Source organism: Mirounga angustirostris, unplaced genomic scaffold (genome assembly GCF_029215605.1).
Source record: "Mirounga angustirostris isolate CCGP_5_RB_7025 unplaced genomic scaffold, mMirAng1.0.hap1 SCAF_10, whole genome shotgun sequence".
NCBI lineage: Eukaryota > Metazoa > Chordata > Mammalia > Carnivora > Phocidae > Mirounga > Mirounga angustirostris.
The window spans coordinates 114,188,227-114,215,131 of NW_026991718.1; the positions used below are offsets into that span (position 1 = coordinate 114,188,227).

The 26,905-nt window shown below is 41.2% G+C and overlaps 1 protein-coding gene across 1 annotated transcript; it reads left to right on the plus strand.

Annotated features, from left to right (window-relative positions):
* Nucleotides 1-1,128: 1,128 nt before the first annotated feature.
* Nucleotides 1,129-26,905, plus strand: ASIP (agouti signaling protein). The gene is made up of 4 exons (XM_045885629.3): nucleotides 1,129-1,665; nucleotides 19,123-19,292; nucleotides 20,533-20,594; nucleotides 24,220-26,905. The coding sequence occupies exons 1-4, from the start codon at nucleotides 1,643-1,645 to the stop codon at nucleotides 24,394-24,396; spliced, it is 432 nt and encodes a 143-aa protein (XP_045741585.1). The 5' UTR covers nucleotides 1,129-1,642; the 3' UTR covers nucleotides 24,397-26,905.

A 26,905-nucleotide genomic window follows, 5' to 3' on the forward strand; every position in this document is an offset into this window, starting at 1 on the left:
TGCTAATTTCAAGATTCTGCCTTTGTCTTTTGAAAGTGATTATAAATGTGTTTTGGTGTGGGTCTCTGAGTTCATCTTAATTCATTGTATTTGTTGGACTTCTCATTTATATCCATGCCCTTTATCAAATTTGGGAAGTTTCCAGCCATTATTTCTTCAAATATTCCCCCTACCCAATTCCCTCTCCAACCCAACCCCTCTCTCTTTCTCATGCCCCTTCTCTTAAAATGCATATGTTGGTCAACTCCGTGGTGTCCCACAGGTCCCTTAAGTTCTGTTCACTTTTCTTCCATCATTTTTCTTTCTGTTCCTCAGATAAGATAATTTCCACCATCTTATCTTCAAGTTCACTGATTCTTTTTTATTTTTTAAAGATTTTATTTATCCACTCATGAGAGACAGAGAGAGAGATGCATAGGCAGAGGGAGAAGCAGGCTCCCTGCAGAGCAGGGAGCCCGATGCGGGACTCGATCCCAGGACCCTGGGATCATGACCTGAGCCGAAGGCAGACGCTTAACTGACTGAGCCACCCAGGCATCCCCACTGATTCTTTCTTCTGCCTTTGAATTCCTCTAGTGAATTTTTCTTTACTATTATTGTATTTTTCAGCTCCAGAATTTCTTTTTGATTTCTTCTTAGGTTTTCCAACTCTTTGTGGACATTGCCATTTTGTTCACACATTGTTTTCCTGACTTTCTCCACATCTTCCTTTAGTTTTTCAAGCATCTTGAAGATGGTTGTTTTATTTTTTTTAATATTTTTATTTATTTATTTATTTATTTATTTATTTATTTATTTATTTATATTTGACAGAGAGAGAGAGAGAGCGCACAAGCAGGGGAAGTGGCAGGCAGAGGGAGAGGGAGAAGCAGGTTTCCCACAGAGCAGGGGAGCCTGATGTGAGACTTGATCCCAGGACCCTGGGACCATGACCTGAGCCGAAGGCAGTTGCTTAACCAACTGAGCCACCCAGGCGCCCAAGATGGTTGTTTTAAAGTTGGCTGGTATATCTGACATCAGGTCTTTTTCAGGGACAGTTTCTGTTGATTTTTTTTTTTTTTCCTTTGAATGGCCATATTTTCTTATTTCTTTATATACTTTGTGATTTTTTTTTTTGAAACTGGACATTTGAATCTAATAATTTGCTATCTCTGGAATTCACATTCTCTTCCTTTTCCAAGGTTTGCTGTTTTTGTTATTTTTTATTTTGTTCTATTGATTGTGGTAGGCTGTTTCTTTGCCCAGGATCAGCCTGAGGCATAAACTTAAGGTCTTCTTAGGTCTTTCCTAAGCCTTTCTATGGTCACTCTTTAATTTGCATATGTGGTTGTATATGTGGTTGTTTTTGAATGTCCTAGTATGACTTCCATAATGTCTGACTTCCAAAAAGGGAAAAAAAGAGAATTGAAAGGGGTAATGGGTGCTGGCCCTTTAAATCTACTGAAAGTCACTTTGACTATAGAGCTAGGGGGTTGCAACAACGTGGGGAAGTGCAACAACATTGACCACCCACCTTTTTGTCTGTACCTCTGTGACCAGAAGCAGGAATCAGCAATCAGAGCACAGATCCTGATATTTGGAGGAGAGGGTTCTTTTTTGCCCACCCTGGTTCAGCAAACTAAGTGCAAGCTCCTCCAGGAACATGGGCACTGCTGTCTGCCACAGGTAACTGCTACTGTGCTAAGAGCCAAAATTAAGCACAACTTACTGTGCGAGCTTTCCCCTGGAAGTCCTAAGCCTTCAGTAGAGTTTAGAATTCCTACATAGTTACTTAGACAGATTCTGTCGGTTCTGGGATCGTGACCTGAGCCAAAGGTAGTCATTAACCACTAAACCACCCAGGCACCCTGTCATTTCCATTTTTAATTTAAGGCTCTAAAAGGCCCTACCAAAGGTCAAATAACTAGTGCATTTGCAGAGCCATGAGTCTAATAAACTTTGGAGCCAGGCAAACCTAATTCTGCCTGACTCTAAAGCCTATTCTCTGAAAGTATGAAAATGTGGCAGAAGTTCTTATTGACAATTAGACTATGCACAAATTTCTAAACAGAAGTATAATTAAAGAATTTGTTCATTGTTTTTCTCTCACAGTGGCCATCAGTATTAACCTGTTAAGAGTCTGTTGAGCATTTAGTAAATGCTCAGTAACTGGGGTTTGATGGGCAAGGGTAAGGTTATGAGTGGGTGGTGAGAAGAGCAGAGCACAGAAATGTTAACATTAACAAGCTTTTTCTTAACACCTAAACACTGAGCTTGTTATTCATAATATAAGAACAAGAGGTGTAAAACCCTTGTTTCCTACCCTCCGAAGCTTACAGCCTAGTTACTTCAGGGGCCATTTCTGTAGCATCTACATGTACAGAGTCTATAGAGATAATACAAAGACAAGTAAGCCTGTCTCATGAAATTCATAGTCTAAGGGTGAGTCAGACTCACAAACAAACACTTTCAATATAAGATATTGAGTTAAAAGGAAACACCAGGTTCTCGTGGGAGCATGGAGAAGGGGGCATTTAGCTCAATATGGGCCACCAGGGAAGCAGGAAGAAATGAATCCTGAACCTACAGGGGGAAGCAGAATGAATGCATCTGAAACACTTAGCAAGGAAAACTGACAGTATATGTGTTCTGAACAGAATGATACTGATGATATGGTACTGTAGAAAGCCAATGAATATTCCTAATTGAACTGTTTCCTGAATAGCTTCAAAGTGGAAGTTATCAGACTACTAGCCTTTCCTTCTCTTCCCTTTGCTTTTGTAACTCCTAAAGCCAATTCTCTGTGGTGTGGAACTTTTCTTCCCCCCCTTTCCTCCTTTCATTCCTCTCTTCCTCCCTCCCTCCCTCCCTTTTATACTCTTTTTGTTTCTGTTTTTGTTTGTTTGTTTGTTCTCTACCTAATAAATATGGAGGCCATAAGAGCTAGAGAAACTCAGGAAGTCTGTAAGCAGAATATGATACTGAATGGTTTGTGAGATTAAATATAAAAAGGGAGGGCATCAAAAGGGAGACAAATGCCAACTGCTGGCTCACATTTACTGGACCCCTATTCTGACTCCTCATACCATGCTTTGGGAACAGAGATAAATCTGTCCCATGGGTTGAAATGAGCAGGCCGTGTGTATGGGCAGTAAATGGAAAGTATGTGTGCAATAGTGGGAAATAAAGCAAAATGGGATACATTGTGGGGCGCCTGGGTGGCTCAGTCAGTTAAGCGTCTGCCTTCGGCTCAGGTCATGGTCCCAGGGTCCTGGGATCGAGCCCCATGTCAGGCTCCTTCCTTGGCGGGGAGCCTGCTTCTCCCTCTCCCTCTGCCTGCCACTCCACCTGCTTGTGCTCTGCCTCTCTCTATGTCAAATGAATGGATGAAATCTTAAAAAAAAAAAACAAAAAAAAACCGGATATATTGTAAAGGGCCTGGAAAACAAACAGGAGTTTAGACTTGATATGGTTAATATCAAGAGTCCTTTTAGGCTTTTGAGCAGGTGGGCAGGGGGTAGTAGGTGGGAAAGATTTGAGAGAAGGAAGACTGATGTCGTACAGACTAACAAAAGGCTGTGTCTGAGTCTAATTATGGTGATAAGGGTCTCTAGGGTATGGCAGCCAGAATAGAAAGGAGTAGGGAACATTTTAAAGAAAGAATGGACAGAGTTTAGGGCGCCTGGGTGGCTCAGTTGGTTAAGCGACTGCCTTCGGCTCAGGTCATGATCCTGGAGTCCCTGGATCGAGTCCCGCATCGGGCTCCCTGCTCGGCGGGGAGTCTGCTTCTCCCTCTGACCCTCCCCCCTCTCATATACTTGCTCTCTCATTCTCTCTCTCTCAAATAAATAAATAAAATCTTAAAAAAAAAAAAAAAGAATGGACAGAGTTTGTGGATATAAAGAATGTTTACCTCTAGGATATCTGTTTTTACCTTAGAAATGTCCAGTTACAGGGGCGCCTGGGTGGCTCAGACAGTTAAGCGTCTGCCTTTGGCTCAGGTCATGATCCTGGAATCCCGGGATCGAGTCCTGCATGGGGCTCCCTGCTCAGTGGGGAGTCTGCTTCTCCCTCTGACCCTACCCCCTCTGTGCTCTCTTTCTCTCAAATAAATAAAATAAAATCTTTAAAAAAAAAAAGAAGAAATTGTTTTGAATTGATTTTTTTTTTTTTTTAAGTCCATTCCATAACCACTTCTATTCAACATAGTACTGGAGGTTCTAGTCAGGGCAATTAGGCAAGAAAAAGAATAAAATGTCCAGATTTGAGAGAAAGAAGTGAAATTATTTCCATTGACATGATTTATTCCTCCATGACATCATTTTGTATGTAGTGAATCCTAGGAATCCACAAAAAAACTATTAGAACTAATAAGCAAGTTCAGAAGATTATAGGATACTAGATTAAAATACAAAAATCAATTATATATATATATATACATATATTTTTTAAAGATTTTATTTATTGGGGCGCCTGGGTGGCTCAGTCATTGAGCGTCTGCCTTCGGCTCAGGTCATGGTCCTGGGATGCTGGGATCGAGCCCCGCATCGGGCTCCCTGCTCCGCGGGAGGCCTGCTTCTCCCTCTCCCACTCCCCTTGCTTGTGTTCCCTCTCTCGCTATCTCTCTCTCTCTGTCAAATAAATAAATAAAATCTTTTTAAAAAAAAAAGGAAGAAAGAAAGTGAAAAGATAACCCACAGAATGGGAGAAAATATTTGCAAATCATTTACCTGATAAAGATTTTTTATCCAGGATATATAAAGAACTCTTATAACTCAACAACAGAAAGACAAATAACCCTATTTTAAAATGAACAAAGGATTGGGGCGCCTGGGTAGCTCAGTCAGTTAAGCATTCAACTCTTGATTTTGGCTCAGGTCATGATCTTCGGATCATGAGATCAAGCCCTGTGTCAGGTTCCAAACCCAGCACAGTCTGATGTCCCTCTCCCTCCCCCCCACTTGTGTGCTCCCTCTCTCTCCTTCTCTCTCAAATAAATAAATAAAATCTTTAAAAAAAATAAAATGAGCAAAGAATTTGAATAGATATTTCTCCAAAGAAGATATACTAATGGACAAAAAGTACATGAAAAGATGCTCAATATCATTTGTCATTAGAAAAATGCAAACCAAAACCAAAATGAGGTAGAATTGCACACCCATTAGGATATCTACAATCAAAAAAATAGTAGCAAGTGTTGGCAAGATTGTGGGAAAATTAGAATCCTTATGTGATGATGATGGGATTGTAAAATGGTGCAGCCATTTTGGAAAAGTTTGATAGTTCCTCAAAATGTTAAACATAGCGGTACCAATGACCCAACAATTCCACCTCTAGGTGTATACCCAAAAGAAAATGAACATACATCCACACAAAATCGTGTACTCAAATGTTCATAGCAGCATTATTCATACCAGCCAAAAAGTGAGAACAACCCAAATGCCTGTCAACAGGTGAATGCATAAATGAAATATAGTACATCCATAAAATGGAATGTTATTCAGCCATGAAAAAGAATGAGTACTGATACATGCTACAACATGGAGCATGTAAGTAACTAAGTAAAAGAAACCAGTCACAAAAGACTACATATTGTCTGATGGTTGAACAACTCTGAATATGCTAAAAACACTATATTGTACATTTCAAAAGGATGAATTTTGTGTTATGTGAATTATATCTCAATAAAGTTATTTTTATTTTTTCATTTTTTAAAAGATTTCTTTTAATTTTTAAGTAATCTCTACACCCAATGTGGGGTTCAAACCCACAGTACTGAGATCCAGAGTTGCATGTTCCACTGACTGAGCCAGCCAGGCACCCCAAGTCTACAAATTTTTAAATGATTAGTATCACACAGACCATATCCTGGGGACACAAAGCAATTAAGTTAGAAACCAATAATTAATGGAAAATTTGGAAAACTTCACATACTGGGATTTTAAAAACATACTTCTTAACTACTTCTAGGCTAAAAATTAAATTATAATAGAAACTGGGGCACCTGGGTGGCTCAGTCAGTTAAGCATCTGCCTTTGGCTCAGGTCATGATCCCAGGATCCTGGGATCAAGCCCCACGTCGTGCTCCCCGCTTGGTGGGGAACCTGCTTCTCCCTCTCCCTCTGCCTGCTGCTCTGCCTACTTGTGCTCTCTCTCTCTCTCTGTCAAATAAATAAATAAAATCTTTAAAAAAATTATAATAGAAACTAGAAAATACTTATAACTAAACAGTAGAAAAACTACTATATATCTAAATTTGTGGGATGCAACCAAGCACTGTTTAGAGGGAAATTCATAGCCTTAAAGGAAGAAAAGGGAAGAAAGTCTTAAAATCAAAGAACTAAGCATTCAACATGTGAAATTAAGGGAAAAAATAGCAGAATAAGCTCAAAGCAAAAGAAGTAATAAAAATGAAGCATAAATTAATGAAAAAGAAAGTAAACATAAATAGAGAAGATCAACAAAGCCAAAATTTGGTGTTTTGAAAATATCTCTGGTAAGATTAATTAAGTAAACAAAGAGAATGTGAAAATCAACAATACTATAAATGATATAAGGTGATATGGTAGGCGGTGAAGGATTAAATAGATAAAAGAATAATATAAACAATTTCAGGCCAACAAATTTGAAAATATGAAATAGATAAATTCCAACTGATTGATGTAGAAATAGAAAACCTGAATTGTAGGGATGTCTGGGTGGCTCAGTCAGTTAAGCATCTGCTTTCAACTTAGGTCATGATTCCAGGGTCCTGGGATCAAGTCCCCCATTGGGCTCCTTGCTCAGTGGAGAGCCTGCTTCTCCCTTGCCTGCCTTGTGCTCGCTCGCTCTCTGACAAATAAATAAAATCTTAAAAAAAGAAAGAAAGAAAGAAAGAAAACCTGAACTGTCCTATGACCATTGAAGAAATTGGATCATAGTTTAAAAATCTTGCCATACTCTGTATGATGTTCTTTCAGAGGCCTGGATGGTAAGTTCTACCAAACTTTCAAGGAATAGACAATCTTACATAAAGTTTCCAAAGAATTAAAAAAAAAAATTTTTTTTTAAAGGAGAGACATTTCCAGGGCACCTGGGTGGCTCAGTCAGTTCAACATCCATCTTCGGCTCAGGTCATGATCCTGAGGTCCTGGGATCGAGTCCGTTGTAGGGCTCCCAGCTCAGCAGGAAGTCTTCTTCTTCATTTCCCTATCCCCACCCCCTTGCCCTCTCTCTCCCAAATAAATAAAATCTTACAAAAAGAAAGGAGAGACATTTCCCTGTTCTTCTTATGAAGGTAGAATAACTGATACCAAAACCAAGCAAGGATAGTGGTAGAAAACAGGACAGGAAAAAAACACTGTACTACATCACCAAGTTGGATTTATACTAGGAATGCAAAGTTGGTTTAACAGTGGAAAATAAATTAATTTGCCACATTAACAAATTAAGGGATAAAAGCCATTTGTACCAATCGATGAAGAAAAACCAAGATCTGTTCGTGGCTTAAAAAGGAGGGGGAAAAAAGCAACAGAAAGGAACCTCCTTAATCTAAGAAAAAGCATTTCTAATACCACATATAATGATGAAATGTTGAAAGTATATCCTGTGTTGAAAGATTAGCAAAAATTCTTCACCTTATTCAACATGCTGAAGACCATAGCCAACACAATAAGATAAAAAGAAATAAAAGATATAACGATTGAAAGGAATAGAAAAAATGGTGTTTTTTGGAGGATGTATGTTCATCTATGCAGAAAATCCAAAAGAATCTGTAGGTGAATTATTAGAATTAAGAGAATTTAGCAAGGTTTAGCAGATGGGTATAAATCTGTTTATAAAATCCTATTGCTTTTCTACATGCAACAATAATTAGTAAGTTGAGTTTATATAACATAACAACAATAGCAACAAAAAATAAAAAATACTTAGGAATAAATCTAACAAAAGTTGGGCAATTCCTATGGAGAAAATTTTTAAACCCTATTGAAAGACATTGAAGAATACCTAAATAAATGGAGAGATCTGTTCACATGAAAAGATATTGTAGGGGTGCCTGGATGGCTTAGTCAGTTAAGCACCCAACTCTTGATCTGAGCTCAGGTCTTGATCTCAGGGTCGTGAGTTCAAGCCCTGCATTGGGCTTCATACTGGGTGTGGAGCTTACCTTAAAAAAAAGATATAAAGTGACATTTCTCCTCAGATTGATCTATAGATTTAATGCAATTTTGATAAAAATCCTAACAGTCTTTTTTGGTGGAATTTGACAAGCTGTTTTTATGATTTTTATATGGAAGAGCAAAGGACCAGGAATAACCAAGACATTCCTGAAGAAGAACAAAATCAGGGGCGCCTGGGTGGCTCAGTTGTTAAGTGTCTGCCTTCAGCTCAGGTCATGATCCCAGGGTCCTGGGTTTGAGCCCCACATCGGGCTCCCTGCTCTGCAGGAAGCCTGCTTCTTCTTCTCCTACTCTCCCTGCTTGTGTTCTCTCTCTTGCTGTGTCTCTCTCTGTCAAATAAATAAAAAAAAGGGGGGGGGGGAACAAGGGCGCCTGGGTGGCTCAGTCGTTAAATGTCTGCCTTCGGCTCAGGTCATGATCTCAGGGTCCTGGGATCGAGTCCCTCATCGGGCTCCCTGCTCAGTGGGAAGCCTGCTTCTCCCTCTCCCACTCCCCCTGCTTGTGTTCCTGCTCTCGCTATCTCTCTGTCAAATAAATAAATAAATAAAATCTTTAAAATAAATAAATAAAATAAAAATTAAAAAGAGGAACAAAATCAAAGGACTAGCTCTACCAGATATCAAGATTTATAAAGCAATAGTAGTTATGACAGTATCTTAAGACAAATAGCACTATGAAACAGAATTCCCAGAAACAAACACATGCATATGTGAAAACTTGGTTTATGACAGAGGTAGCATTGCAGAAAGGAAGGAAAAAGAGGGATTGTTCAATAAATTGTGCTGGGACAATTGTTATGATATGGGAAAAATTATATTCCTAGTTTATACTATATACAAAAATTAATACTAGTTTGACTAAAGATTTAAACATGACTCTGAATAGATATTTGATGGCATTAAGAAATTTTAAATATTTTTAGGTATGATATTAGTATCACAGTTATGTTTTTCAAAATAGTTCTTATATATTAATGGGTAAAATACTATGTTTTGAGGGGTGTAGTGGTTAACAATATAGATAAAACAAGATTGGCCGTGATTTGAACATTTTTGAAGCTGAGTGAAGAGAAATAGGGGTTTAATATACTATTTTCTCTAATTTGTATATATTTGGAATTCTCCACTATAAAAGTTAAAGAGATTTTAGTGTGAAAGAAAAACTATAGAACTATAGAAAACTTTTAGAAGGCAATATAAGAAAATATCTTTATGACCATGAGATAGAAAAAGATTTCTTAAGGGGCGCCTGGGTGGCTCAGTCGTTAAGCGTCTGCCTTCGGCTCAGGTCATGATCCCAGGGTCCTGGAATCGAGCCCTGCATCGGGCTCCCTGTCCCGCAGGAAGTCTGCTTCTCCCTCTCCCATTCCCCCTGCTTGTGTTCCCTCTCTCGCTGTTTCTCTCTCTGTCAAAAAATAAATAAAATCTTTAAAAAAAAAAAAGAAAAAGATTTCTTAAATATACAAAATGAAAAATACTGATGAATTTGACTACATTAAATGAAGAATTTTGATTCTTCCGAAGATATAATAAAGAGAGTAAAAGGGCAAGCTACAAATTAGAAGAGAAGATTTGTAGCACATATAACCAACACAGGATTTGTGTATATTTATGAATCAATGAGAAAAAGACAGTCAACAGGGAAATGGGGAAAATACATGAACTGGAATTTCACAGAAAAGGAAGTTCAAATGCTCATAAAAATATGAAGAGGTGCTTGATCTCTTTAGTAATCAAGAAAATGTAAGTTATACTATAATGAAATACTGTTTTAAAACAGAGGGGCAAAAATTTTTTAAGTCAAAAAATAACCAAACGTTGGTGACATAAAGAGCAAAAGCAATTCATACCCACTTCTGACTAGAGTATAAAATTGGTAAAATGAACTTGGAAAACAGTTTGGTATTACCTAATAAAGTTGACCATACACATAACCTTATAACCCATCAATTCCATTTCTCAATATATGGAGTAACCACTACATGTGTGCTCAGGAGTCCTGTATAAGAATGCTCAAGGAGCGGGGCACCTGGGTGGCTCAGTTGGTTAAGCAACTGCCTCCGGCTCAGGTCATGATCCTGGAGTCCCAGGATCAAGTCCCGCATCGGGCTCCCTGCTCAGCAGGGAGTCTGCTTCTCCCTCTCCCGCTCCCCTCTCTTGTGCTCTGTCTCTAAAATAAATAAATAAAATCTTTAAAAAAAAAAAAAAAAAGAATGCTCAAGGAGCATTGTTCTTAATAGTCCCCACTGGAGCAACTCACATGATGATCACAGTAAAATATGCAAAAATAAATTGCAGGATATTCACTATATAGCAGTAAAAATATCTAAATCACAACTTCACACATCAACAGGTAAAACAAAAGAAGCAAGTCCCATATTACGTACAATATTATTCCATTTAGATAAAGTTCAAAAACAAATTAAATTAAACTATTGTTGAGGTGCCTGGCTGGCTCAGTCAGTAGAGCATGGAACTCTTGATCTCAGGGTTGTGAGTTGGAGCCCCACGTTGGGCATGGAGCCTACTTTTTTAAAAAAATTAAATATAGTTTAGAGATTCATTATGTGGTAAACCATAAAAGCAAGCAAGGGAATTATTCAATTGAAAATCAAGGTGGTAATTTTGTAATCCCTAGAAGACCCTTAAAGGGTAGTGCTAATTCCAGATAGAAGTAAGTTTTCATTATGGAAAATATATATATATTTTTAAAGATTTTATTTATTTATTTGAGAGAGAGAATGAGATAGAGCATGAGAGGGGGGAGGGTCAGAGGGAGAAGCAGACTCCCTGCCGAGTAGGGAGCCCGATGCGGGACTTGATCCCGGGACTCCAGGATCACGACCTGAGCCGAAGGCAGTAGCTTAACCAACTGAGCCACCCAGGCGCCCCTGAAAATATTTTTTGATAGAAGGTTTTGGGCCTCCTGAATAGCACCAGAGGGGGTCTAGGCTCTTACCCCTTTAAGAGAAGTTCAGGCCTCACCTTTCGAAGCCACTTTTTTCCAACTAAGGAGAGATGAGTATGACCCTCAGAGGCAGTCTTGTCCCCAGAAAAACTATTCCAGTCAGTTCTAAATATGGTGCAGAAACAGTGTCATCACCACAACAGGCAGGCCACATGACCCCTACCTAACTCACCCCACACAGGAAACTATATCCTGAATGAGGCAGCCCAATGGCTTGTTCAGTCTCTCCTAGAAATAAGGGGCACTAGGTCAGCATTTCAGAGGTTTTAGAGGTAGTTCACAAGCATCCCCTCATCAGGCCTTCGCAACCCTATGACATGCTCCTTGATCTTGAACTTCTCAAAACTCACACTTATTAGAGGTTATCTGGTCACCTGCATTATAGCCCATCTATAAAAACTAGCCAATAGCCTCCTGAGAAAGGAGACACTCAATTCTACCCAATATAGGAAAACCATGAGAGTCTTCAAAACTAATTGAAATGTCAGTATTCTTGGAGAGTTTAATTATTTATACTTGTACCAAGAGCCATAAAAAAACCACAATGGAATGCATCAGAAGATATCTGTAAGACCTCAACCAACTTTGAGAAAGAGAAGGAAATTAGTATTTATTAAGCAACTATTATGTGCCTGGCACTGTGCGGGGGAGCTGTAAATGAATAAATTTCTCACAATAACAATGTAAGATACCCCATTTTCAGATGAGAGAGTCAGAGAGGTTTATTAACTTGTCCAAAATTACACCACTAGCAGAGCTGGAATTCAAACTCACATTTTCTGGCTTGCTCTTTCAGCACACCCCACTGCCTTTAAAGAGTTGGAATGGTAGAAAAGGTAAATAGAATACTTCCTCTTTTTTTTTTTTAAGATTTTATTTTTAAGTAATCTCTACACCCAACGTGGGGCTCAAACTTAAAGTTCCGAGATCAAGAGTTGCACTTTTCTTCTGCTGCCTGCAGAGATCCCATCTTCTTCTCTGGGTTTAAGTTTCAAATGACCTGAGTTGTTAGAGAGCCCCTCTGTAAAATAAATGCTACCCTTCAGTTTTGCTTCTCTTGTAAAACCTGGCATGCTCTCCTGGTCTGCTTACTGATGCTTTTCAGCTGATGAAACAGTTCTTCTTTTCACTGCGCGTCAGTGAGAATCTTCCTGCCCATGAGATGGAGTGAAGTTTGGAATAATTTTTGTAGTATGATTGGTTGTTTTCTTATTCTTATCTTTGAAATTGCAGACAAACAAGCAGCAAGGCTATTCTGCTACAAGGTCAGAAACAAAGTTCCTTTGGCCTCTGTTCTTTGAGGGGAAGCATATGGAGTTTAGTTGGCAACTTAAATATGCTTTCAGAATGAGTGAAGCTGCTACTACTTTGGAAAGTTTAAAGAACTTGTTAGTCGAAGCAGTTTACCTTCTGCTAACTAGTAGCTTCTTACTTTTCTTTACTCTGCTTTTTCCATTTCTTAGTAATAAAAAAAAATTTTTTTTAAGTCCTTAGGAAGAAGTACTCCAAAATCTCAACTCTGACTCCAGAGTCAAACTTTAGCACTTCATTAATGTCTTCAGAAAGATAGTATCAGATTTCTAATGATTGTCACAGAGCAGAATTTAGGATTTGGGGTCAATCTGCCTGTGTAGAACTGGTTTGTTTCATATTTATTAAAGCCAAAACAGATAGCCAAAAGTCCATTCATGGCAAAGCCTCCTTTTCCTTTCTAAATGTTTGAGTTTTCAGAGTGGATTCCCATTTTGGCACATTTTATTGGCCCAGAGGAAAGCTCAGGTTAATATTTTCTATTGTGGTTGAATTTGCTCCACTTCAGCAACACTGGACATTTGTTCTGCCATTTCCATTGAAGAGACGCTAGGAGAAGGAATGGCATGCTAGAGCCACTTTTGGTTTTCTTTGGTTATTTTAGAGGACTTTGTGGGATTAAAAGATCTTGACCTACTCCAGAAACACTTGCATGGGTATCTGTTTCAAAACTTGTTCTACTTTCTCTTGGAACTAATTCATACATAGTCTTTTTTTCTTTTTAAGATTTATTTATTTGAGAGAGCGAGAATGAGAGAGAGAGAGAGTACATGAGAGGGGGGAGGGTCAGAGGGAGAAGCAGGCTCCTCGCAGAGCAGGGAGCCTGATGCGGGACTCGATCCCAGGACTCCGGGATCATGACCTGAGCCGAAGGCAGTCGCTTAACCAACTGAGCCACCCAGGCGCCCTGTTGTTGGTCTTCTTTGCTACGCATTCATTCATTCACTCATTCACCAGATATTTATTGAGAGTCTGCTATGTACCAGGCATTGCCTAGTAGCAGGGGCAGCAAAATGAATATGACAACAAGGTCCCTACCTTCTGGGAGTTTAAATTCTACAAGAAAAGGAAAGCCATTATGAAGATAAACATAGATAATTGCTAATTTGTAAGAGCTATGAAAGAAATGGATGATGGGACAGACAGAAACTGGAGAAAGTACACTTTCAGATAAAGTGGTCAAAGAAAGAGGTGATATTTGTATAAAGATCCAAAGGTTGCCAATGATCCAGCCAAGTGAAGAGCTGGGGGAATCAAGTTCAAGGCCAGGGAATGAACATTTAGGGTTAAGGGAATGACAGGTGTAAAGGCCCTGAGATAGGAAAGTTTAGCATATTCTAGGAACAGAATATGTCTGGAATATAGTGATTACACAGGGGAGTCTATCAGATGAGTCCAGAGAGAGTAACAGGGCTTTGCAGGAAATTTTGATTTTATTTCAAGAACAATGGGAAGCTCTAACAGGTTTTAAGCAGGGAGTGATGTGTGATTTGAATCATGACCCCCAGGGCCTCCTGGGTGGCTCAGTCAGTTAAGCGTCTGCCTTCAGCTCAGGTCATGGTCCCAGGGTCCTGGGATCGAGCTCTGCAGGGAGCCTGCTTCTCCTTTCCCTCTGCCTGCCCCTCTGTCTGCCTCTCTACCTACTTGTGCTCTCTCTATATATATCAAATAAATATATTAAATCTTCAAAAAAAAATGAATCATGCCCCCCTTCCCCAATCACTGGCTACTATTTGGGGAATGGATGGAACGGGACAAGAAAGGAGGCAGGATGTCAATAAAGAGACATTCACACACACGAGATATTCACAGTTGTCTAGGCAACAGTGTCAGTGGCTTGGCTTAGGGTAGCTTTGGTTAGCAGTTCAGCAGGGATGCTGAACCTCTGGGACTGGGTTAACCAAAGACAGAGCAAGAACTGTGAAGTTGGTGAATTCCTCATGCTCTGTTGGCCTTGTCTTTCTAACGTTTTTCAAACATGTTATAGATGAGGTTAATTAAATGATCCCTTGGAATGTTGGGCTCAGTCCCTCAAGTGCCTTTCTTCAGGCCCTTCCCATCAGTCCCTTCCCCCCTTTTGGTGTCCCATCCCCACCCTCAGCAAAATCTGCTCTCCTAACACCATGTCCCAAAGTTCTCTGGACCCTTCTTTCTATGCTTCTCTTTCTCTTGCCCTTCTCAGAGGTCTGCCTAATCCTGTAACACTAACTGCCATGGGAAGAAAGCCTCAGAAAATATTTGTTGCTTGATTGGCTATTCTAGGAGAAAACTAAATAGGTAAAACATATTGACACCTTCATGCTACCCCAGAAATTACCATCACTGATAAGCCTGAGGGAACATTAAGGAATGAACCGATAGCCCTAATGGAGCCTCCTAAGCTCAACACAGCCAGACACCTGTCATGGATGCATATCACCTGTTGCTCAAATGGGTCAAAGATGTGTAGGGTGGTAGGATCCCTATGCAGCCACTGAACATCTTGTGGGGGGAATCTAGGTAATTACAAATGAGAGGTATTTCTCCTGTAGTTCTGACGTTCAGTATTTGGTATAGCTCATTTGGCTGAGAAACAAATCCATAACAAAAATTGTGTGTTACCTCTCCTAGGTTTTGGCATATCAGAAACAGTGGCTGATGAACCAGAACGGTAAAAGGCTTTGAGATCTTTCCAGGACAGAGAAGGGTAAAAGGAAGATAATGCTATGAGAAAGCCCTAAATTTTGGTGACAGAGTAGTAGGTGCTGAGAGCAAACTGTACCTTGAATTTGAGGTACAAATGGGGAGGAGGGTCCTGCAAATTCCACAGCCGCAATGTCAGAAATCAAATATAACTCTCCATCCATCTTTTTTAAATCCTTTGATGTTATGTCAAGTAGCATTCAGTATTTTATTTCTATCATCTTTTTTTTATTACAAAGTAATAACATTCTTTTTTAAGATTTTATTTATTTATTTGAGAGAGAGAGAGAAAGAGGGGGGAGCAGAGGGAGAGGGGGAAGCAGAGTCCCCGCTGAGCAGGGAGCTCGATGCAGGACTTAGTCCCAGGACCCTGGGATCATGACCTGAGCTGAAGGCAGATGCTTAAAAGACTGAGCCAACCAGGCGCCCCAAAGTAATAACATTCTTGAAAAGGAAATTCAAATACAGAAGTACACGTCTCTACCTCACTCCCCATCCTCAATTCCACTCCTAAGAAGTATTCATTATTAAAATTTTAACGTGTATCCTTCCACTCTTTTTTCTTTGCATATGTAAGCATATTTACATTTGAGGGAGTTTTGGTATTTGTTCACAAATGGAACTATAGGGTTTATATTTTTTTGTTTGCTTCATTATTATATTTCTTTATTTTATACCAGTACTGGAATAATATGCCCCTTCCAACAAGCACACTTTCCCAGGTATAGAACTCAGTTATTGCCTGAACAGAAAAAAAATGACAGTATCCTCTGTTCTCATGTGCCTGTGGTTCTGGATGAGCCTCACTCAAATTGCAAAGAAGGAGTTCTGAGCTTTTTAGGGGCCAGAGACCCCCTTATAGATCCAGAGAAAGCTATGGACCTTCTCCCCAGAAAAAAAAATGCATATTTGGGCAAAGGTTTGCAGACAATTTCAAGGTTAAGATTCCCTCCTGGTTTAATTTCCTTTTCTTCCCAAGTATATGTTTTGTTCCAAAAGATTGATCAGGGGAGAGTCTGCCTCCAACACCACTGGCCTGTATGAGATGCTCCTCCATGTTAGGCCTCTACCAAACACTACTTTGCTTCTGGCCACTTTTTTCCTCCACAGGGATGAGCTTCACCCAGACCCCCATGTACCTGGCAATTGGTGCTTGGCAAGATTGGTAGAAGCCACTATTACAACCAACAGAGCCCAGTCACCTTCCCAGCAATGCCAACTTGCTGGCTTCCCAGACACCCTGGCTCCCCTCACTGATGCCACGAGCAAAACCCAAGGCAGGCTGTCAGGGCTGCTCCTCATTTATACCTAGTATGGTCAGCAACTAATATTGTTTACTCTTTTCAAGAAGACTCTGCTGCCTTCATCTCTTCCTCAGCTCTTATCTCTCACTATACCTCTGTCCCAATAGGTGTTAGCCCTTCCTCATCACTGGGAAATTATAATCCTTTCTTTTGCTTTGGGGACCAAGGCCTTGACCCAAAAGGATTAAGATATCAGGCTATCTCCAGTGCCATAGCTAAGGGGATATCTGCAGTGCACATACTGATACACTGCGTACTCATTTTATCAAACTCAGAGATGATCTGGATACTGTTGTCTCCCACATTCCCTCAATTGGAGCCATTATGCATTAGTACCCATGTGCTCACACAACACACATACATGCACATGTGCACACACATCAGCAAGACTCCTGAGACACACAGCCAATTGCATTTAGCCATGACTTCCCATGCCCTCTTTACCAGGGTTTAATCAGATTCAGTCACATTCATGCATTTTCAAATCCTCTAACTCTTAAGGATATACAAGTGGCCTTAACAAAATCTTTGTACAACTGTTTAACCTGCTCCAAAGTCCAGGAAGCAAGAATCAGAAATCACTGATTCATAGGATTTTAGAAAGGTCTTAAGAAAGGTCTTAAGATTCTTTCATTCATTAAACAAATCTTTATTAAGTTTCAACTCTGTGCCTCATAATGTGTACTAAGTCATGTAGTCCTATCCTCTCTTTTTACAGAAGGGAAAGCAGAGGCCCAGATGGACCCAAGGTCATACAGCCACTTAAATAGCAGGTACATCCAGGGGAGTTAGGTCACCTATCCACCATGCTGAACAGAAACTCATCTTAAATCCTAAGCAGTAACTTAAACTAGATGATGAATTTAAGAGAAGGAACTGTCTCCAGTGATACCACAGATCAAAGAACAGTCTTCACCATGACAGAATGGAAGGACGAATTACTCTTGAGAAACACAATTGCACAGGTAGTCGTTGCTGTCAGTGTTATTATCCTGTATTAATAGCAGGAAGTGTGTGTCCCATGTTGAGCAGTAACAGCAATGAGGGTTTGTACGGGTCCATAATCCTTTACCTGAAATTGCAAAATCCCCAAAATCTGAAAACTGTCAGAATTTTTTTTTCCTTTGGCAGCAAAATCTGACCTTACCTGAAGTCTCTTGGCAACAAAACTTATCCTCAGTTGATGCAAAACAATCCATAGTCTTTGTTTATCCTGTTTATTATGAATATCCCCAACTTTTTGCTGCAGAAGTATCAAAATTTTTATTATGGGTGCTCCCAGACCCCTTGTATGTGGCTTAATATAGTATATAGATGATATTAGTTTTCTAAAATCCACACAATTCTGAATTCTTAAAAAAAAAAAAAAAAATCTGACCCTGAGGATGATAATACAACTAGGCATTATAGGCCTGTATTACATTTAGGACATACATATCCCTCTCCAGATTTGGTGCAAGGAATGCTCATTCTTTGCCCTCTCCCAACACACAAATAAGATTAATTCCACTGAGATTTCACCCTTCTCAGACTCAGTTTAGTTATATAGTTCCACTAAATTACTTAGGTTCTAAGAAATTGTATTTTATTAATTGTAGTTTATTAGGCTGGAAGGAGTAGGCTAGAAATTGTCAGGCTGCTGTAAGGGGATCCCAGGAGTGGGCAAGACCAGCATGAGCAGATTGTTTCTGTTTTTGTTTTTAAAGATTTTATTTATTTATTTGAGAGAGAGAGAATGAGAGAGAGCGAGCACATGAGAGGGGGGAGGGTCAGAGGGAGAAGCAGACTCCCCGCCAAGCAGGGAGCCCGATGCGGGACTCGATCCCAGGACTCTAGGATCACGACCTGAGCCGAAGGCAGTCGCTTAACCAACTGAGCCACCCAGGCGCCCGAGCAGATTGTTTTTATTCTCCTCTCACCCACGGTGCTTTATGGCAGGGCAAAGAGAACTTTGGAAAAGCAGCCTCTTTTTTCCCAGACTGGAGAGAACAATGCACAGAGCAAGGAGGAGTGGGGATCCCACACTCAGAGAAGGTGAAGATGTTAGTGAAGCTTTGAGCCCTAATTAAGCCAAACGGAGGATGCATGGGAAGAAATCCACTCTAGGATCTGTCTGCTTCATCAAAATCCAGCTAGCAATAAGTCAGTAAATGCAGTTAGCCTATGTCAACAGGTCCATCCTTCTCACACAAACCATACCTGCATCATTCCCTCTGGGCATGGGAATACAGCATATGCAACAACATATACACTTGTCTGAAGACGCCATTTATCACTGCATCTTTCTCAGAGAGTCTTAAGAGTTTTATCCTTTGCACCTTAGTAAAACCTCTGCCACTGTAAGGCACTACTGGGGACCATTCAACAATTCTGCCCAGGCCTAGGGTCTTCTGAGACCACTGACTTTAAAAAAAAAAAAAAAAAACCATCACCCCACCCTCTGGATGACAGAGACCAACTGCAATGCATTCCTTTTCTCTTTGCTTCAATCTCCCTCCTTTCCTTGTCTCTCTTCCTCTCCCTATCACTTCTTTTCTCTCTTCTTCCTTCATCAGGTCCCCTTTCCCGTCCTAAGCCTTGGTGGTCCTCCAGCTCCACTGGGACACTTATAAAACGCGGTCAGAGCACCAGCCCAAAGAAACACAAGGAAAGCAAGAGGGCACATCCTCTTGCCAGGACCCCTGGCCCACCAACCTGACTGCCTTCTCTGTCCCACTCAGGCCTCCAAGAATGAATATCCTCCGCCTACTCCTGGCCACACTGCTGGTCTCCCTGTGCTTCCTCACTGCCTACAGCCACCTGGCACCTGAGGAAAAGCCCAGGGATGACAGGAGCCTAAGGAGCAACTCCTCCGTGAACCTGTTGGATTTCCCCTCTGTCTCTATTGTAGGTAAGTAGCCTGTCTTGGTGCCTAGTCTCTGTACTCTGGCCCATGAGAGGGGGCTACAGGATGTCAAACATGCTCCCCAGGATTCATTGACATACATCAGAGTTCCTTTGTGCTTATTCTTCAAAGTAATGCTAGAGGAATAAAGTATTCCTTGACTCATGGTTTTAAAAAGCCCTGCATACCACTAATCTAATATGCAGCTTCACATGTTAGAGGCTCTGAGAAACCCTGAAGTTAAGACACTTTGTGAATTTGGTTTAACTTAGCATTTCTGAAACCTACTGAATCACAGAACTGTCAATAACAAAAATGTTAGAGAATGCTGCGGAATATAACCGAGTGTGGGATGAACTAGTCCTTTCACGGTTGAGAACTGAGAATGACCGCTCAGGGGAAAATATCAGAGGCATTACAGCCTGGTATCAAACATCTTCTAGTTCAACTTCTTCTGATAAAAATAATAGTAACAGATATACTCCTTGTGTGCTAGGCACTGTAAAGTGAGTACTATTTTTTATTCCTACTTCACAGTTGAGGAAATTGAGGCTTAGCAAAGTTAAGTGACTAACATGAGATCACACAGTTCTTAATTGGTAGAGCCAGAATTCAAACCCAAGTGTTTAATTCCAGAACCCAAGTTCTAAACTAATGTCCCTCACTGCCTTGACTCTCACTACGAAAAGAGAATATTCTAGATGTATCAGGAAAGTAAGTCTCACCTTTGATCACCTTTGATGTGCCGGACTTCTCACTTTATAAACATATCTTTTTTATCCTCAAGACAACCCTGCAAGGTGGATATTACAGTACCCTATTTACAAATGAGAAAACTGGATCTTAAGAAGATTAAGTAGGTTGCCTAAGGAGACACAGTTGTTAAATGGCAGAGTCAGGATTCAAATCAGGTGTGCCTGGCTCCATAGCTCTGAGAAATGAAAATTAGGAATACAGGAAACACAGGTCCATCCATGTACATGACACTGAATCCATTTTTCAGGGCCTTCTTGGATTTCCTCTTTGCCTTCCCTCAGAGGACACTTTTCTTTCAGTCCCTGGCTCCAGGTTAGCAGCCAGGCTAACAAGAACCTGTTGGCCTAAGTCCCAAGTTGTGATTTATCCACCCAATCCTTCTTTTCCCCCACCCTGAGACTTCCTGGAGGCCCCTCAGATTCCTCCCGCTTCACTGCAGTTCATGGCCTCCAGAAACATCTGGCTTTGCTCCTTCTGTCTCTCTTTGAAGTGCTGAACAAGAAACCCAAAAAGATCAGCAGAAAAGAGGCGGAAAAGAAAAGATCTTCCAAGGTAGGACTGGAAGTTCTCATTGTGGGGGTGGGACTGGACTTAAAAGAGAATTCTAGCTGGGAACTAAATGAAAGATTTTCCATCCTTACATGAACAAAAGAAGCTGAAAGCTGTCTAAAGGCTTCCTGGCCTCAAGCCCTGAATCAGACTCCCACAGAAGCCCAGAGAGCTAAGGTTCACTAAGCAAAATAGCTTACTTGCTAAAAAGCATCTTATATGAGCTAGCCCTCTTACTGAAATATCACCATCACTCATTCTTTTGAATGAATGCAGTTTCCTAAAGCTCAGTTATTTCAGAACCACTTCCCACAATTTTTTTTTTTGAAAGCTTTCATTTTTAAGTAATCTCTACACCCAGCGTGGGGCCTGAACTCACAACCTCGAGATCAAGAGTCACATGCTCCACTGAGCCGGCCAGGCACCCCCCCACAATTTTTGCCATAACCGAGTTTCACTTATTTACTTAATATATTTGTTTGGTTTTTTTTTTTTAAGATTTTATTTATTTATTTGAGAGAGAGAGAGAGAGCACATGAGAGGGGGGAGGGTCAGAGGGAGAAGCAGACTCCCCGCCAAGCAGGGAACCCGATGCGGGACTCGATCCTGGGATTCCAGGATCATGACCTGAGCCGAAGGCAGCCGCTCAACCGACTGAGCCACCCAGGTGCCCTACTTAATATATTTGTTTAAAATTAAAACCTAAGGGACCTGGGTGGCTCAATCGGTTAAAAAAAATTAATTAATTAAATTAAATTAAAACTTAAGGGGCACCTGGGTGGCTCAGTCAGTTAAGTGTCTGCTTTCAGCTCAGGTCATGATTCCAGAGTCCTGGGATGGAGCCCCAGAGCGGGCTCCCTGCTCAGTGGGGAGTCTTCTTCTTCCTCTCCCTCCCCCCACTTGTGCTCTCTTACTCTCTCAAATAAATAAATAAAATCTTTTAAAAAATTAAATTAAATTAAAACTTAAAAAATATGTAACTATGATAGAAAGTCAGTATCACTTGCCATAAATATAAGGTAACCATAAAAATAAGTATAAAGAAAATAAAACATTATTAGTGGATTTTAGCTGGATGGGGTTGCCTGCCAAATGCTCTCAAGCTGAGGCTTGTTCTCTGTATTAAAAGTCAGATTAGAAAGTGTTGGGAGAGGGCGCCGGGGTGGCTCAGTCAGTTAAGCTTAAGCGTCTGCCTTCTGCTCAGGTCCTGATCCTGGTCCTGATCCCTGAGTCCCCATGTCCTGGGGCTTCCTCCCTGTTCAGTGGGGAGCCTGCTTCTCCCTCTCCCTCTGCCACTTCCCCTACTTGTGCTCTCTCGCTCTCTGTCAAATAAATTAATAAAATCTTAGAAAGAAGAAAGAAAGAAAGAAAGAAAGAGAGAGAGAGAGAGAGAAAGAAAGAAGGGAGGGAGGGAGGGAGGGAGGAAAGAAGGAAGGAAGGAAAGGAAAACAAAGGAAGGGAAGGAAGGGAGGAAAGAAAGAAAGAAAATAGGAAAGTGTTGGGAAAGCATTAATGATATATCGGCACCAAACGGAGCCTTTAAAGTTGAAAGAGACTGAAAAAAGAATCCTTTCTCACTATGTGATTTAATGTCATTTAATACTCATGTACCACCTAAAATCATACTACCATGGCACAGGTTCCCACACTGTGGGAAATACTGGACAGAGGCATTGTTGAAACGCACACATTATTCCTTAGACCTGGCACTGTGTGATTTTGAGCAAGTCCCTGCTCCTCTCTAGACCTTCTGTAAACAAGCAGATCAGATGATTGACATAAGAATACATAGCTGACAAATATATTTGTATGCTAGGTATGGGGATTATAGAAGTGAACAAGAGAGGGACGCCTGAGTGGCTCAGTCGGTTAAGCGACTGCCTTCGGCTCAGGTCATGATCCCAGGGTCCTGGGATCGAGTCCCTCATCGGGCTCCTTGCTGAGCAAGAAGCCTGCTTCTCCCTCTGCCTGCCTCTGTCTCTCTCTCTCTCTGATAAATAAATAAAACCTTAAAAAAAAAAAAAAAAGAATTCTGACTTTCCCTAAACTGGAAAAAAATTTAAAAAAAAAAAAGTGAACAAGAGAGATATATCCCCACTATCATGGAGTTTATATTCTTGTGGGGAAAATAGACAAAGAGCAAGTAAGCCAATAAATAGGTAAAATAAATTCAGATAATAATAAACACTGTAAAAGAATTAAAGCATGATAATGAAAATGAAGAGTGGTCTCAGAAGCCCTCCCTGAGGAAGCAGCACTTACATATTGAAAAATTCAGTAATCTCAAGCAGCAACTCCCAATAGAAATACAATGTGAAGAGCACCTGGGTGGCTCAGCGGGTTAAAGTGTCTACCTTGGGCTCAGGTCATGATCCCAGGGTCCTGGGATGGAGCCCCACACCTGGCTTCCTGCTCAGTGGGGAGCTTGCTTCTCTATCTCTCTCTGCTGCCCCCCCTGATTGTGCTCTCTTTCTCTCATGTAAATAAATAAAATCTTTATAAAAAAACAAAAAATACAATGTGAGCCACATATATAAATTTAAATTTCCTAGTAGCCACATTAAAAGAAAAGTAAAAAGTACGTGTAGTTAACTTTAGTAATATTTCATTTAACCCAATATATCCAAAATATTATCATTTTGATATAAAATGATATAAATATAAAAAGTGATATATTTTATTTTGTGTGTGTGCTAAGTCTGAAACCTGGTGGTGCATCTTTTCACTCACAGTACGTCTCAATTCCGATGCTAATTTTTAATAAAGTCAACTGTAGTGCTAACAAAAAAAAATTGTTTAAAGAAAAAATTTTACACTGCTATTTTAAAATGTAAATTAAAATTAAATTTGAAGATTCACTTCTTCAGTTGCACTAGACACATTTCAAGTACTCAGTAGCCTCCTATGGCTGATGGCTACGTGGATTGAACAGCACAGCAAAGAATGGTTTCAGGAAAGTGGGCAGCCAGTTCAAAAGCCGTGCAGCAGAAACTCATTTTCTGCGTTTGGTGCACGGAAAGAAGGCACTGTGGGAACAACAGCTCAGCTCATAGAGGTGGGCGGGGCCAAACCTGAGGGCCTCAAGAGCCAAAGTGAAGTTTATGGTTTATTCTAAGTTCAAAGAAAACCCACTGGGGGCTTTAAGCCAGAGTGGTTGCCATCATAGGTCTTCGGAGAGGTCCGTTTGGTGCAACGGAGGATGGACTGTAAGTGGGCCAGAGCAGCAGACCAAAGAAAGTGGCTTGGCCTAGGGTAGCGAGGTGGTGAAGAAGTGGGTGGATCCGGATTTAATGTGAAGGCAGGACTGACAGGAGATTTGGGAATACACTGGAAGGGGGAAGACGCAGAGGTGGTGAAAACTCTAGAACTGAGTGGGATCCCCTAGGGAGAAAAGTGGGCCAAGCCCATCCAGGTAAGTAAATGTTAATGGGTTTGGACGCAGAGGGTGGATGACTGGGGGAGGCAGGGACCCCTGGGGCCACTTGTGGACATGAAGTCCAGGGGACAGTGGTGCAGCGGGTGGGGATGGCTGGTCTGGGGCCTCCACTGCCCAAGGAGCTCCCAGGCCGACGTGAGGACTGGTGGGGTGGGCGTGGCCGGCTTGGGCAGCCCCGGCGCTTCCCCGCAGAAAGAGGCTTCCATGAAGAACGTGGCTCGGCCCCGGCCCCCGCCGCCCAGCCCCTGCGTGGCCACTCGTGACAGCTGCAAGTCGCCGGCGCCGGCCTGCTGCGACCCCTGCGCCTCCTGCCAGTGCCGCTTCTTCCGCAGCGTCTGCTCCTGCCGCGTGCTCAGCCGCCTCTGCTGAGCGCGCCCAGCCGCCTCCCGAGGGCGGGTGATTTCTAATAGGTGTGGCTTCCCCGGTACCCTGGCGCGCGCGTAGTTACTTGGTTGGGGCGGAGCTTTCAGGAGGCGGGACTTCCAAGAAGACTTGGCTTTGGCAGGGCTAAAACCCAAGCATATGGAGGCTACTCCAAGGTGTGTGGCTGTTTCTTTAAAGGACCCCAAAGAGCCTTTCCCTTCCTCCTGGCCCCTTCACAGCCGAAAACCCGTGGACTGCGCATGCTCTGTCGCCTGGGCCTGGGAAACCCGCTTTCCCCGGCCCTAGGATTGCATTCTCCTTAAGCGCTTCTCTGCTGGAGCCGGATGTTCCTCCCTACCTTTAAAACTGGGAACACACAAGGGGCGCCTGGGTGGCTCAGTTGGTTGGGCGACTGCCTTCGGCTCAGGTCATGATCCTGGAGTCCCTGGATCGAGTCCCGCATCGGGCTCCCTGCTCAGCAGGGAGTCTGCTTCTCCCTCTGACCCTCCCCGCTCTCATGCTCTCTCTCTCATTCTCTCTCTCTAATAAATAAATAAATAAAATCTTAAAAAATAAATAAAAAAAATAAAACTGGGAACACACGAAGCTGCCTGTCAGGAGCTCGCTATGAAGGCTCGCACATGAGCTGTGTCTTTCCACAATGTCAGCTTTTTCAGTCATAGAGCAAGGTTAACAATTATAAAGCAGGTTTGGTATTCTAAACGCAGTAACATTTCACCACGTGTTTAACTTGGCTTCTTAAAGGTCACGCAAAGCAGAAGCCACACAACAAACAATATAGAACAGAGGACAGGAAGTTAACAAGCCAAAGGTGTAAATCTGTGAGCCAGCAGTTGAGATAAGGCCTCACTCCGGTCTGGGTCAGCTCTTGGCACTTACTGCTTATTATGTTCAAGCATAACATAACAAGAAGGATCTCTGTTCTTTTTGGACATCAGGCAGCCTTCAGCAGCAGCTGCCTTTTTGAAGTGACCAGACATAGGTCAGTGTCTGAGGAATCTGACAGTTTGCTGCAAATATCCTCTTTTTTAAAGGGTTTAATCAGTCTTGAGCCTTTGCAGACCTCCTCTGTTTCCCATTGGTTATCACTTCTGAATGTGTCAAGAGCTGGTGCTGGTCTCAGTGATATCTGGTCTTAGCTGCAATGCCCTTAGCTGCTTGCATCACTGCTTGACACGGGCCCCTGCTTGACATGAGTGATTCCATCTTGCTCTCTACATTCTACCCCATGATTCCTTATGACAAATCTTTAAGGGTCATACAGGAATCAAATACGTCTTAAACTAGGGTCAGCAGTACTAGTTTGCTAACGTGGAAGAAGGTAAATCCAAATCATTCAATTGTGTTTTCAATGAGAATCAAATGAAATCAAATAAATCTCAAATCATATGAAATGTCAATTGACAGAAAACAAAGATCACATCAAATCCAAACAAGTTAGATACATTAAACTGAGTCAAATAAAGTAAAATTAAGTAAGGATTAAATTTTAAAACTCCAACTCAAAGTCACATCTAATAAGAATTAAGTCAAAAAGAAGAAAAACTAGATCTAAACTTTATTAAGGTAAGTTAACAAATCAACAAAGCAGTCAAATAAATGAAATAAGAATCACATTGCCAACTATAGGCAGATAAAAGTACAGAAATACATATGGAATCTTCAACATAGGCTCTCGGCACATCTAGAAAGGAACGGTGAGGGTATGGTTAATCAGTCTTGTAACTTTTCCTACTTAAGCTTGAGGGAGCACAACATTTTAATAGCATGTTTAATAAGAACTATAACAAAAATAATAGCTAAAAACAACAGAAGGATTTCCCTATTGGATTCTGAAACGTGTAGAGAGAGAATTCCTTTAAATATTTTAAAGGGTTATCGTCAGACCATGAGCCAGAACAAATCATGTGTTTGAAGGGTCTTGTTAACAACTCTAGAAAGGAACATTTATTGCATAAGTTTTGTATATTTTTGTTCAATGCAGCTAAGTTGGTGTTAATGACGGCTGAGGCTGCTTGAATGGCCTTTGTATCATGTTCAAAGTGGGTTAGCTTGTTGGTCAAGGTTTTATGGGCTGCTTTGAGCCCTTCTAAGTTTTCATCTAAAAGTTTATCAATTTTGTTAATTTTCACCCAAGGTATTTCTATTAGTATAAAATGTTGAAAAATTTTTATATGAATATTCTGAGACAAAGGTACCCATTTTGGTAACATTACTAAATGTTACACTAATAGCATACAATATTTTAACACACTCATTGTCTACGGTTATGATAGTATCATTCATTCTGCTATGATTAAAGAACATGACCTCTGAAGGGCACCTGGGTAGCTCAGTCAGTTGGGCAGCTGACTCTTGATTTCAGCTCAGGTCATGATCTCAGGGTCCTGGGATAGAGCCCCAGTCGGCCTACACACTCAGCGGGGTATCTGCTTGAGGATTCTCTCTTCCTCTCCCTCTGCCCCTCTCCCTGCTCACATGCTCTCTCTCTCTC

What these genes read in the sequence shown, in the direction of transcription:
- ASIP (XM_045885629.3), top strand. Translation starts at nt 1,643, where the DNA reads ATGGGCACTGCTGTCTGCCACAG. An exon ending in GGCACTGCTGTCTGCCACAG is followed by an intron (nt 1,666 to 19,122) that starts GTAACTGCTACT and finishes TGTCCCACTCAG; the next exon opens with GCCTCCAAGAATGAATATCC. An exon ending in CCCCTCTGTCTCTATTGTAG is followed by an intron (nt 19,293 to 20,532) that starts GTAAGTAGCCTG and finishes CTCTCTTTGAAG; the next exon opens with TGCTGAACAAGAAACCCAAA.